General features: G+C 54.5%; 5 protein-coding genes across 5 annotated transcripts; 4 read left to right on the top strand and 1 right to left on the bottom strand.

Moving 5' to 3' along the window:
• Positions 1–957: 957 nt before the first annotated feature.
• Positions 958–3069, top strand: WHR41_06800 (uncharacterized protein; the record flags this gene model as incomplete). Its single annotated transcript, XM_069375405.1, has 2 exons — positions 958–1261; positions 1322–3069. 2 exons carry the CDS (start codon positions 958–960, stop codon positions 3067–3069), a joined length of 2052 nt encoding a protein of 683 aa, XP_069227418.1.
• A 71-nt stretch (positions 3070–3140) lies between these two features.
• On the bottom strand, positions 3141–3880 carry lsm3 (U6 snRNA-associated Sm-like protein LSm3). The gene is made up of 3 exons (XM_069375404.1): positions 3676–3880; positions 3485–3617; positions 3141–3430 (listed from the first exon to the last, which is right to left on the bottom strand). The coding sequence occupies exons 1-3, from the start codon at positions 3805–3807 to the stop codon at positions 3396–3398; spliced, it is 300 nt and encodes a 99-aa protein (XP_069227417.1). The 5' UTR covers positions 3808–3880; the 3' UTR covers positions 3141–3395.
• A 370-nt stretch (positions 3881–4250) lies between these two features.
• WHR41_06798 (uncharacterized protein) lies at positions 4251–6728 on the top strand (the record flags this gene model as incomplete). Its single annotated transcript, XM_069375403.1, has 1 exon — positions 4251–6728. The coding sequence occupies one exon, from the start codon at positions 4251–4253 to the stop codon at positions 6726–6728; it is 2478 nt and encodes an 825-aa protein (XP_069227406.1).
• Positions 6729–6999: 271 nt separating this feature from the next.
• Positions 7000–10020, top strand: pif1 (ATP-dependent DNA helicase PIF1). Its single transcript, XM_069375402.1, has 2 exons — positions 7000–8821; positions 8872–10020. Exons 1-2 carry the CDS (start codon positions 7102–7104, stop codon positions 9837–9839), a joined length of 2688 nt encoding a protein of 895 aa, XP_069227390.1. The 5' UTR covers positions 7000–7101; the 3' UTR covers positions 9840–10020.
• Positions 10021–10627: 607 nt separating this feature from the next.
• WHR41_06796 (uncharacterized protein) lies at positions 10628–13266 on the top strand (the record flags this gene model as incomplete). The annotated part of the gene is made up of 5 exons (XM_069375401.1): positions 10628–11089; positions 11147–11392; positions 11515–11948; positions 12034–13150; positions 13210–13266. The coding sequence occupies 5 exons, from the start codon at positions 10628–10630 to the stop codon at positions 13264–13266; spliced, it is 2316 nt and encodes a 771-aa protein (XP_069227389.1).
• Between the last annotated feature and the right edge of the window lies 1 nt (position 13267).

Here is a 13267-nt window from a genome sequence, read left to right as displayed (position 1 = left end):
GTGGTTGGAAGTGAGGCTGGGTGAGGTGTGCGATGGGCTTTTGGGTGGTGAGCATTTTCGTGGAGCGGATTGGTAGAGACACAATGTGTTCAATGTGTACACGTGATTGAATTAAAGATGATCTTTCAACGTAGTCATTAGGCTGGTATCGATTGGCTATTCGTGTGTTGTATGAGCATGACGAGGTGGTCGTCTTGCGTGGTGGCTTAGACATACCTTCAGGTAGAGAGGCTATTTATAGGTGTCTCGATTGTTCGACGTCAACAACCATGATAGTTCATGTTGCTTTCCGTGTATTCTTTGCGAACATATTTGTCAGCGATCTGTTGGTAAATCAAATGCATCGAATGCCATCAGTCGCATTTGTTATAACACCATGCCGTTCTAATGGCATGAAGGGTCATCGAGTTAGGGTTAGGGTTGGGGTAAGCTTGGGGTTAATGTGACGGGTCCCGGTCACTCGCTACACTCTGTGGATGGCCTGGCCGTGGTCGAGATGATCTACTAGAAAGATAATGCCAATAGATTAGCGACCTTCCCTACACACACGCATTCGGTAGTGCTCCTAACTGTGGGTACATGTCACCGGTCAAGGTGGGACTTCCCAATTGGTGTGACAGTTCAAGCTTCCTTCGTGGCTTGGTGCTTGTGCCGCCCTGCCCGCTGTGGCCGCCATGTGCTGCCCGAGCGCTTGCTACTTTCGCCTTGTGTTTCATGTGCTTTTGACTTCACATCCTTCACAACTGCTTTCTGCCCTTCGCTTTCTTCGTCGGTTATTCTATCCGTTTCTTATTCTGCGCGATACCCCGGCGTGTAGTCTCATCCCGAGGGACGACCCGTTAGTCCTTCAGCCGCATCCACCTCCATCACCTCGGGCTACGAAGTCGTCTCCGGCAATCGAATCACAGCACAGCAGTGCCCTAGATAATTCATATTGTAATTCCAGGCGATTCCAGCATGTCTGACGACGAGCCGCAGCCGCAGTCTATACAGCAGCGCATCGCTGCTCTCAAGCTGTCGCAGGTCGGCTCTGGAGCGCCACCATCCAACGGCAGTCCGGCACCCAAACCGAACCCTACCACAGGCAAAGCTAGGCCTCCTCCACCACCACCGCCCAAGCCTGGTGTTCCCGCCAGGCCTAATGGTTACCATCGTACCGAATCGACAAATAATCCACCTCTCGCCAACCAACCAAACGGAGGTATTGGCAATGTCCCGGAAGAGCCACGCCCAGATGGCGCATCAGCAAACGGCATGGATGGTATTTCACGGCCAAGCCTGCCTCCAAGGACATCGACTCATAGCTCTCAAAATTCCTTAGGTCCCAGATTACCAGCTCGGACACCGTCCGCGACTGCGCCTGCTTTGCCACAGAGGCGACCATCTGAGATGACATTAAGTCGGAAACAGTCTAGTGAATCTGTAAGCTCCAACGCGACAGCACGGTCTTCGGTTTCGGGCATGTCCAACGGTACTTCTACAACCTCTCGATCTGAGAGGTTCGCCATTCGTGCACCCGAGTTCAATCCATCAGCTTTGCCTGCGTTGCCACCAAAGAGAACCCCTGAAGAGGTTCAAGCCCATGATCAAAAATACAACGCCATGAGGCCGACAAAGTCGAGTTCAAACCCGCTCGCAAACACCTTCCGAAAAAGCAGTACGCCGAGCGTGCCTACCAGACCTCAAGTCCAAGCCAGACCTGCACCGGCGCTGCCTGCCAGGACTGGTGTCAAACAGGAACAACCGACGGCGGTACCTCAAGAGACCCATCAACCAGAAGCACCCGCACGAAGATTACAACCTCCACCACCTAGGAAATCCGCATTGGGTATGGGCTTCGGCAATGCAATACAGCCTAAACCATCTCCGTCTAATCGACCAAGCTCTACACCGGCGATCGAGGCCACTCCTCCACCCATTCCTACAGGGTCAAGGCCCGACCTTGCGGCACTGCAGGCTTCCAAGCCTAAACTTGGCGCTGCATCCAATCCGCAATACGACAATGGACCAGCTTCATGCTTACACTGTCGCGATTTCTCAGGCCCGGACAACCATGCAGCCAGATTCCCACGCGAGTCTATACCTTCGACCGATGTTGGCTGGCTGTCCCATCAGCTCACATCTCCATTCCCCAGTGCTACTGACAAAGCGCGTGCTATATTCACTTGGCTACACCATAACGTCGAGTACGATGTCGTCGCTTTCTTCAACAACAACGTCAAGCCCTCAACACCTCAATCCACCATATCATCCGGCCTTGCCGTTTGCGAAGGCTACGCTGGCCTCTTCGCGGCATTAGCCATCAAAGCCGGCCTCGAATGTATCGTGATCTCCGGCGCCTGTAAAGGATTCGGCCACCGTCAGCTGCAACCAGGCGAGCCGCTTCCCGCCTTCGCCACCACGCATGCCTGGAATGCCTGCCGTATCGACGGCGGCGAATGGAAACTCATCGACCCCTGCTGGGGCGCAGGCAACGTGCAAGGGCGCGGCCAGCCGTACCAGAAGCATTTCAAACCCGTGCACTTCACCGAGTCCAACTCCGACTTCGGCCGCTCGCACTACCCCACAGACACCAGCAAGCAGTTCCGCAACGACGGCCGCATCCTGTCCTGGGAAGAGTACCAGCGGTCCGCCAAGTCCGGCACCGCGGCACACATGTTCAGCGGCTTCGTGGCGGAGGAAGGGCTGGCGGAGGGCTCGTTCGCGCCGCTAGCGAACCCCGTCGTCCTCGCGCAGCAAGGCCCCACGACGCGCTTCATGTTCCAGAAGGTCTGTCCGCATTGGGACCCCGTGCGCTGCGGGCGCGGGGAGTACTACCTCTACGTGTTGCACTTGGAGGAGCTCGACGGCACGGATCGCAACCATGTGCCGTTCGAGAAGGGCGATGGAGTGTGGTGGTGTGATGTGCGGACGGAGGACTTGGGTCGGCCGGGGCAGAAGGCGTCGATATATACTGTGACGCAGTTTGGTGGACGGGAAGGGAGAGGATTGTCTCTGCAAGAGTATAGAGATAGGAAGGGGAGGGTTGGGATGGGTTTTGGTGGTGTGGCGACTTGGGACATAGCGTAGCTTTAGGCAACGAGCTGTATCCATACTCACACTGGTGCCAGTACCTCGGTTTGGAACAGGGTTTCGAGACGTTTTGAAGCTTTTCGAAGATGCACAGCACGATTTTCGTGCGGCTCTTTCATTCGGCAGTAATACTTATGAAGTATTCAAAGGAATTCGTTGACTTGACCTTGTCTCAGGCCTGTCTTGGTATCTCGTCCTGATCCTCCCACCCCGCACGTCCGTCCTTGATATTCCATGTTCTGCATTTCGCCGCTTTAATGTGCAATCGTAACGCCGCCATGCTGTGCAGATTTGTCGTTTTTCCATCCATCGCTGAATTATGGCTATGCCTGAGGTGAAATGAGGACGACCGAGTCACCTGCGCCGACGGTTAGCATGCAATCAACCCTTGTTGGCTTGATTTGCGACGTACCTCTCACGAACAGCATTTCGCTCTGCTTCTTCATTGTGCGCACCTCGCCGTTGCCTCCCTCTTCTTCTTCGTCCACCATGTAGATGGTCTCCTCCACCTCGCCTAGTACCAGATTGCAATGGCTGTCATATGCCTAAGTCTCATGAGTCAACATCGCACCTTTCACCACATTCTCAGAAATATGCACTCACGTGGAGCCGTCCCTTCAATTCGCGGTCTCCCCTCAACTTCACGAAAACCACCTCATTGAGCGAAAGGCGGACCAGGTCAAGCGGCTCGTTGACCGAGCTGGTGACGGCGCCGGGACCTTCGGGCGAAGCCATCAGCGCGCGGTGTGTGGCAGAGTCGTGCGCGCGTGTTTCGTTCAAAGGGTTCGCAATTGTTCGCGCGACAACACGAACACTGACGTTGGACTTGGACGTCGGCGGCGGGCTTCAGAATCGCTGCGGAACGCTTTCCGTTCGCTGAGGCTGAGACTGAGGCTCGCCGGCCGACCTTCCTCCTGTGCCGAGCTGTCTGCTCGACGAGCTAGCGGGCCTCGGCTGGTTAGCGCGACGGTTAAGAGAGACAACGGCACAAGCAACTCCACTCTCGCAGACCCTTTTGCTCCACTTCTCTCGACTTCCCCAGACTGCTAGCCCTCTAGTGCTGGCCGTGGCTTGACCCTGGATCGCCGTGGACTGGATATCAAATCGACGCTCGCAAGAGGCGGTGACCGCGCTTGTTGCATGGAGAGCAAGACTGTCATGAGGGAGCAGGAGGTCGGATGATTGCGATGACCGTCGGGCTCGGGTTGGCCGAGTCACGGCTTGCGTCGCTGTGGTTGCTCGGGCGGGGTAAGAAACATGTGCGGGGCGGGCGGTTGAACGAGGTGTGCCAGATCAGGTGGATATCGTGGCGGAAGAAGCAGAACTACGGTGACGAACGCAGTAAGGGTCGACTTACGGCCGGCGACCAGCAGCGCCATGGCCGGAAATCGAAAGACCGTGAAGCGCCGCAGGAGACGAGCGAGAATCCAGGAATACCTGGCTGGGGCCTCGACGTTGGCCGGCGACAACACAGCAAGAAGCTTAAGAAAATCGATGAGAGAGCCATATTATTTGAATCAGTCCAACGTACACAAGTGGCTGCACGACAAAAGGACTGGAGTCTAGACCTTGACGAGCAGCACGACGCAGTCGAAGAAGCGGAAAGAGAGGCTCTATCAGGCTTCGACGAAGAGTCAGAGCCTCATGACTTGGACTTGTACCAATTGCCTGAAGGCGACTGTTGGCAATCGGCTGAGGGAAGGGACACGCTCCAAGATGCGGAAGATGAACTACTCCAAGAAGAGGCCTCACAGGTCTCGTCCCAAACTTTCCCTTCGGAATCACCTCAGCCATCCAAGCCGGCATCAGGAGCTCAATCAGTTCCATTTGATTTGCTATTGGATTTGGATTACCACGCTGAGCTACCGATCGCGATCAAAGACCATGATTGGGACGCAATCGCGCAGTGCATTCTAGCGATCTATTACCGCGCCGACATCAAATTTATTCGCTCGATGTCTGACGAGGCCTTCACCGAGATCTTGCAAGCCCTAAAGCCTCTCTCACAAGTCTTGGAGAACTACGCTGCATTGGAACGTGTCACTCCAGCGGCGACTCGCAATCTTCGCCTCAAGTACGTGAGGATCCTGGACAAGAACTACACCGAGATTGTGCAGACTGTTGCGATGTTGAGAAGAGAAAGTGGCCATCGGTTGACTGCACAACAGTACAGGATAATGCTCAAGCATGCGGGAATAATAGGGTTGCCTAGCCTTGCAGGAACCCTCTGGCAGGACTTGCTCGAGGACGGAATCGTTCCAGACGTATCCATGTACAATGGGTTTCTGGCATCTGCCGTGTGGGCTGGACACAGGGACCGCCATTCCCGAAGTAGAGAGCGAGTGATATCAAGAAATCAGAATCCACGTCGAGAGGAGCACAGGCCCTGGTTCTTTGGAAATTACACCGTTGGTCCCGGCGGTATCAAGGAGCAAGCAATGGGTATCCTCGACTCAATGCTGAAGAACGGCGTGACTGCAAACGAGGAGACCTACTGCTGGTTGATGGTTGCCGCTGCAAAGGAAGGCGAGATCGACACCGTGGAGTCCATCCTGACCAGAGTCTGGAACATCGATGTCCGCAAGCTAATGCAGACGGATCCCGGCGAGGAAGAGACACTCAATCCGAGACAATGGCTCGAAGACTCCTCCCATCGGCCCACAGAGAGGTTCATGCATACTCTCGCATATGCCTACAGCATCAACAGTGACATGCCAACTGCACTGCGGCTGGTGGATTATGTCGCGGGCGAATACGATATCGCCATAAGCGATAGAGTATGGGATGTCCTATTCGAATATACTTGCATTCTGGCATCTCATCGCTATGGGCCCGCAGCTGTCAACGATGAGGCAAAGGGCCAGTTGCCCAAAAGATCCGTGCAGACGTTATGGAGCACAATGACGAGTGAACCGTACAACGTCAAGCCGCGCATGTGGATGTACAATCTCATGATGAGGAACTTACTCCTGCAGAGACGGAAGACCAGCGAAATGATGGAGAAAATGGAAGAGTCCTTGGTGCTGTACAAAGAGCACCAAGAGGCAGCGTATAAAGCCTGGGACGAAGTAAAGATCTGTACCGATGCTTGCCGATCTGGCTCTCGGCCTTGGAAGTCCGCACTCGAAGCGCGCCGACGATGGGAGCTTGCGAGTCTCGAGCGGCACCTGAGTAAACGAACGATGATGCGGTGGATGCGATTCGTCTGCATGTCATTCGAACATCACGTCAGGCGAGACGGCAGCATACAGGACGAGCTGCTGGATATCATGTACCGAAAGGTCCCACGCATGCTGTGGGACTGGCGGAAACTTCTCGGACGAGTCTTCAAGTATGAGACCACGACCGGAGTGGTGGAGCTGGAGCTGATGACCGAGGACGAATGGTGGATGAATCAGCTTCGAATAGAAAAAGTCGCCAAGCGAATCCGAAAGGTGTTGTCTCGGATCCCAGCTGGTGGATACTCGATGTTTAGTGATCCGGTGACGATGTCACTGGTAGGAGGCGAGACCAGGGCCCTAAGGGAGAGACGTGAAAAAGGACTGTTGGAGTCTCAGGAGTCGTGGAGATTGGAGGACATGCTGGAGGAAGAAAGAAGTAATGAGCTGAACGCTGCATTGCCAAATTCCCACATGCGGCAACAAGCGAGTATGTAACCATAGCGCTCAGTTGCTGAGAAAAAACCTCTGTCAGTCTCATAGCTTGAAGAGACAATTCCGACTTTGAACATGGAGAAGTTGTAGAGAAAGCAAGACGATGTGGTGCTTTACCAACGATGTAGAGATACGATCAAACATATAAATAGTAAGGTATCTGATGCAGGAGGCGTCGACGTGAATGCCAAGGCCCGAGGTTCCGCGAGGCGCCAACTTCGCGTCGCGCGTCCATCATCGAAAGTTGCCCCTCTGCATTCGCGTGCCATGCATGGCCTGTGACGCCCGCAACGCCCATTCCCTTCTTTCCGCCTTTTCTCTCTCGCCTTTGCTTGTATTAGGTGGCCTTTTGATCACCGTCTACATCGTCCACTGTATGCTCGTCCGCCGACCGACCGGCAAGGCAACCTCGCGACTCGCCTCTGCAGCAGCAGGACCCAGCAACTCTCCTCGCCCGCACGGGCGGGTCTCATCGCCTTTCCGACAAATCGCACCGGCCGACTCCAGACGATCATACTCGCGTCTTACCATGTTACGCGCAGCTGCCAATAGGCACGAGCAGGAGAACCAAGCGCAGCAAACCGTGCTCGGCAAGACCCTGTCTCAATCTCTTTTCCCATCCAGCTCGCCCACACAGTCGCAGCCTACGAAGCCTCCGCCCTCAAAATCGATTAGTGCTGGCTTTCAAAATGCTCTCCGACCGAGTCCGTCATCCGCCTTCAACCAGATGAGAGCGCCGCCACCGAGGCAGAATAGCGGGATAAAGAGAACAGCGAGCGGGTTCGCCAAAGCTTTCGATGAATCATTCGAGGATGAGCGCGGGTCGCAAAACAAGCCGATAGTAGTGAGTGGAGATTCGCCGGCGAAGATCCCAGCCACGGATCTGTTTGGGGAGGATGACTTTGACAGCGATATTGATCTGGACGTGGAGGAGCCCAAGTCGAAAACCACAGTAAACTATCCCCAACTGCCAAAGCAGTCTTCAGCGGCGCCTTTGCCCAAGCCTATCGTGTATCCCACGCTCCCCAGGCAGCAGCAAGCGCGGACTGGATATCAGGATTCGGGTTATGGGTCTGTGGAACCGACATCGAAGGAGCACATGCCTGCGAGTAGCAATCCTTTACCCTGGTCTTCTTCGCCGTTGGAGCACTTTCAGCCAGCCCGAATCCCCTCTCCTGTGCGGCAGCCTGCCCCCGGACGAGAACAGAGCGTACAAGCACAACAGAATGGACCACCCCAGCCTCGACCTTTCAAGCGGAGAACGATACCTTGGCTCGAAGAGACCGAGGAAGATCGAGGCACGTCTGAGCATGCTACTAGCCATACGTCGAAGGGTGTCTCAGCAGGCTTTGCGACCCCGGCACCGAAAGCAAACAAGAAGTCCCAGTTTCCCTGGAACACAACTGCCAGCGCCGTCAAAGACCAACAAAGAAAGCATCGGGAAGAGGTTAAGAAGGCAGTTAAAAAGAACGACGGCACAGAGGAGAGCATTCAGAAGGCAAAGAGCAAGCGCAAACAAGTAGCTCGGGTCTTCCTCAGCGAGGAGCAGCAGCACGTTTTGGACTTGGTGGTTGAGAAGAAGAAGAGCGTCTTCTTCACTGGTTCTGCCGGTACTGGTAAATCAGTCCTGCTCCGGGAGATTATCACATCATTACGCAAGAAGTACGCTCGGGAGCCTGACCGTATTGCTGTCACTGCGTCGACTGGTCTTGCTGCTTGCAACGTTGGTGGTGTCACGCTTCACAGTTTCGCTGGTATCGGACTGGGCAAAGAGCCAGTTGCGGAGCTTGTCAAGAAGATCAAGAGGAACCAGAAAGCCAAACACAGATGGATGAGGACGAAAGTGCTAGTCATTGATGAAGTTTCGATGGTCGACGGCGAACTCTTCGACAAGCTGGAGTCTATCGCAAGACAATTGCGCAATAACGGTCGCCCCTTCGGAGGCATCCAGCTTGTCATCACTGGCGACTTCTTCCAATTACCGCCTGTGCCCGATAAGGGCAAGGTCGCACAATTTGCTTTCGATGCGGGAACATGGCCTACTGCTGTTGAGTTTACAATAGGATTGCATCACGTCTTCAGACAGAAGGATCCAGGTATGTGTTCTGATATTTTCATCGGAGGATCCATGCTGACCATTTTGCAGTCTTTGCAGGAATGCTTAATGAAATGAGAGAAGGTAGACTCTCGCAATCTTCAATCAACACATTCCGCAGCCTAAGTCGGCCGCTGAACTTCGATGACGACCTCGATGCGACGGAACTTTTTGCGCTGCGTTCAGAGGTTGAGAAAGCGAACGCAGATCGCCTAGTCAATTTGCAAGGCAATGTTGAGATATTCGAAGCAAGAGACGGCGGCACTATCGTGGACAAAGTTCAGCGCGACAAGCTACTTTCGAACTGTATGGCGCCGGAGACCATCACCTTGAAGAAAGGTGCTCAGGTCATGCTCATCAAGAACATCGACGAGAGCCTAGTCAACGGCTCGATCGGTCGCGTGATCGGCTTCATGGACGAAGGCGAATTCGACAAGTACTGCATCAACGAAGAAGCATACTCACAGGCTACCGACGGCATGCTCGCCAGCCAAATGCCTGCCAGCGCTCTGTCTAAAGAGGAGCTGGCGCGCAAGCGTCTGACCGACAACCTGACGACTCAACGCAAGTTTCCGCTCGTCCGCTTCACCATTGCCGACGGGACCTCGAGAGATCTGCTCTGCCAACCCGAAAGCTGGAAGGTCGAGCTTCCTAACGGTGAGGTGCAGGCCTCCCGTTCGCAGGTCCCGCTCATTCTTGCATGGGCTCTCAGCATCCACAAGGCTCAGGGCCAGACGCTTGAGCGTGTCAAGGTCGATCTTGGGAAGGTTTTCGAGAAGGGTCAGGCTTACGTTGCACTCTCGCGTGCGACGAGTATGGCTGGCTTACAGGTGCTTCGCTTTGATCCAAAGAAGGTGAACGCTCACGAGAAGGTTGGCAACTTCTACTCGAACCTCGCGAGGGTTGAGCTTGAGGGCGGGAAGGTCGCCAAGGGCGATGGCGCAACGAAGAAAAAGGGGTTGAAGGCGGAGGACTACGAGAAGGCGTTCCTGGAGGACGAGTGGGCTGATATGCCTTAGCTTTTGAGCAGTTGGCGCCTTTTCATGGTTCGAGAAGATTTGCTTTTCTGAGGATGGCGCGCTGTTGCAAAAGCAGCTTCTCGAGATGTATGTTTACGTAGATACCACTCTGAGGGGGCAACAGTCCCTCCTTTCTCGTATGTCGCTAATGAGCAAACTAAGCGTATGCTTGTACAGAACACCTCGTGCTTTCCCCCACATCGACCGCGACGAAAAGACACATGTATGTAGCCAGCGCCATGCCGCGGGAGCATCCGGGCCAGCCACCAGCAACCGGGCACCAGTTGACGCGGGATCCAACAACATCCCTGCAGACGCGCTTCGATCCAAAACCATCGAAATCGTCCACACGTTGGATTCGAGAGATTCGAACCTCTCTTTCCCGACCAAACGTCATGCGCGACCATCGCAGCTATGGACCAAGATGGCGCGGACCAGCATCAGGCGAGGGAAAGGACGATTACTTAGACTGCGTCGAAGGTCGGGAATCCCTTCACTCCTGCGAGAAACGACATATCAAGGGGAAAACTACGCCCATCCCTTGTATTGCTTCCCGAGTCCCAGTCTAGAACAGTGGGGTGGGTTGGGCATGCTCATTTGTCGACTACCACTGGATTGCTGCCATAGCGTCGGTGCCACGGGAACGAAATGACTGGAATGCACCGCGTGTTGACACGGCGCGAAGGCCCAGTTCGCGCTCCAGTAGGTCTCGCTATGTCTTCCATTTCGCCTCCCCCTGCACTGCTGTCCTCATTCAAACCACTGTCACTTGTTCCACGCATTTCGTGATGCGGTCTTCGACGCTCGTTTCGAGGGCCGGCCTCGCGCTTGTGCTATTAGCCTACAACTTTCTTCCAGCGTGGGCTCAGACGTCCACGCCAACCAATACCTGGGTACCCGCACCCACTTGTTCAGCCGGTAGCAATGATACTGCTGCAAATGGGGGCAGATACACCGACAGATTCAACAACGTCTGGGAAACCAGATGTGGGCAAGCACATACCGGTCCTCTCGGATGGAACAGCTTGACCAATGGCCAAGGCTACTACGGCTGTGTCAAGGGCTGTGCTAGGCGACCTGGCTGCACTGCCTTCACGTACATCTCCTCCGGCTCTGGTCAAACAAGTCCTACCACCGGCTCAGGTTCATGCCAATACCGTACCGATAAGGGCGAATATACGGCGGGTGGTTCTACGACCTATGCGAGTGCTCATCTGATCGTAGCCGGTCGGGGCAACAATTCTCTCCCTGTAAGTATGGCCCTTTTCCCATTGACAGTAGTGCCATGCCTGAATGACTTTCCACAGTGTCAAGGTTACGCCAACGACACCTTCATAGACATCAGGGGCGATGCCTGGGAGGTCATATGCGAAAGAGACATTGTTGAAACCACTCTGGCGACACCGAGCTCTTTTACAGGACAGGTTGATATGCTCACCTGTATCCAACGGTGCAACAGTGCGACGAACTGTCACTCTTTCCGGTACGAGTATTCCCCTGCAAACTTTGATGAGCGGCAAGATTCGCAGGAAGGTGTGCAAGCCGGAGCTGGTGTCTGTGAACTGAGATCAACATCAAACCGAATCGTCAACGGAACCGGCCCAGCCAGATTCCACTTTATGTCGAGAATCACAAGTCTCTCCACGACCACACACTCTAGCACCACGGTTTCTAGTTCGACGACATCTACGACGTCGCAGACAACCACAACTTCGACAACTTCCACCACATCGACCACGTCGACCACTACGTCTACCACGTCGTCCACAACCGCCTCTTCCACGACGTCGGACACAACTACGTCAACTACATCAGCCACGTCACCCTCGTCAACCACATCGACCACTTCCACTACAACCACCACGTCAGCCTCTTCGACGTCCTCCACTACTTCACTGACGTTCACTACTTCGACCACGTCGACCACATCCTCATCTTCGACGTCCTCCACTACTTCGACCACGTCAGCCACATCAGCCACATCGACCACATCTACAACTTCGCCCGCATCGTCGACAACCACGAGATCCACAACATCAACTACATCCACGACTACTGCTGGCCCCTGCACAGGTACACCAACTCCATCATCACTGGCCACCTTCCGCTGTTCAGATACAGGAAATCCTGGACGAGGGCTCATCGGCGATTTCACTGATGCTTGCGGGTCCAATTATACTGTCTATTGCGGTAGGGATACTGATCCCTCTCAAGCCACTGGTACTCAGGCTGCCAACATTCATGAATGCATGCAAAAATGTGATGCTTTCCCAGGATGCAAGGCGGCGACTTATGATGGGACTTGCTACATGAAGACTAGTTTCACAGGCGTGAGGACATCTAACAATGCCAATCTTGGAGCATTGGTCCGCTACGTCCCTCCAAACCCGAACTACGTTGCGCCAGTAACAAGCGCAGGCGGAGGTTGTGGGCAACCGCTCCCGTCTAACCTCACTGCCAATGGACCGAGTGTCCAGTTTAGCATGAGGACGACAGCAGATGGGTTCACAAGGACCTTCCTGATCCACATTCCGCAGTACTACGACATCAACAAAGCCTCGCCGCTCATCATCGGCTTTCATGGGCAGTATGGTACATCAGCGGACATCGAATCTCAGCTTGGATTTAACGATCCTGGTCTCAATCCTTATGCTATCGTTGTGTACGCCCAAGGATCAGGGACTGACACTGGTTGGGAATCAAATCCGGAATACGGCGTTCCCGGGTCACCTAACCCCAACGTTCGTGACAGAGAGTTCATGAAAGAGCTAGTCGCCTTGATGAAGAACACGTTCTGTATTGATCGGACACGCGTTTTCGCGGCTGGACACAGCAACGGTGGTGGCTTCTGCGGCGTCATCGCTTGTGATCCCGAGCTCAGTCTGATATTCGCCGCAATTGCGCCCAACGCGGGCGCCTTCTACACTTCATCCTCTAATGCCGACCCGTATACTGTGGATACGAATACACCGGTTCAGCAACAGTGCAGTCCTGGGAGGAACGACCTCGCCATTTTCGAAACACATGGCACCACCGATGGTACAATCGGCTATTGGGGCGGCGAACGGAGAGGGAGAACCCTGCCGACTATCCCGCACTGGTTGAACAATTGGGCTATTCGGCAAGGTCTATCGACGAACAACGTCACCACGAACCTCGCGACGGATGTCACTCAAGTTCAATGGGGAGGTGGTAGGATCCAGCATTTCCGTCTCGAAAACTTTGGCCATGCCTATCCGACCAGCACACCGATCAACATTCGGCCGTACGTGATGGACTTCTTCTATCGGTGGAACAATCCAAACGCACCGGTGATGAGTTCGTCCACTACCTCATCTTCGAGCTCAACCACTATGACGACGTCCACTAGCACAACTTCCCCTGCTTCTACAACGGCCTCAACGACGGCCTCGACGACGTCTTCTAGC

The sequence above is a fragment of the Cladosporium halotolerans genome (genome assembly GCF_011745625.1).
Source record: "Cladosporium halotolerans strain TM138-S3 chromosome Unknown Sca27, whole genome shotgun sequence".
In the NCBI taxonomy this organism is placed as follows: domain Eukaryota; kingdom Fungi; phylum Ascomycota; class Dothideomycetes; order Cladosporiales; family Cladosporiaceae; genus Cladosporium; species Cladosporium halotolerans.
This window is presented reverse-complemented; position numbering and strand designations above follow the sequence as displayed.

What these genes read in the sequence shown, in the direction of transcription:
- lsm3 (XM_069375404.1), bottom strand. Translation starts at nt 3,807, where the DNA reads ATGGCTTCGCCCGAAGGTCCCGGCGCCGTCACCAGCTCGGTCAACGAG. An exon ending in AATTGAAGGGACGGCTCCAC is followed by an intron (nt 3,618 to 3,675) that starts GTGAGTGCATAT and finishes CATGAGACTTAG; the next exon opens with GCATATGACAGCCATTGCAA. An exon ending in CGAAATGCTGTTCGTGAGAG is followed by an intron (nt 3,431 to 3,484) that starts GTACGTCGCAAA and finishes CCGTCGGCGCAG; the next exon opens with GTGACTCGGTCGTCCTCATT.
- pif1 (XM_069375402.1), top strand. Translation starts at nt 7,102, where the DNA reads ATGCTCGTCCGCCGACCGACCGGCAAGGCAACCTCGCGACTCGCCTCT. An exon ending in CTTCAGACAGAAGGATCCAG is followed by an intron (nt 8,822 to 8,871) that starts GTATGTGTTCTG and finishes ACCATTTTGCAG; the next exon opens with TCTTTGCAGGAATGCTTAAT.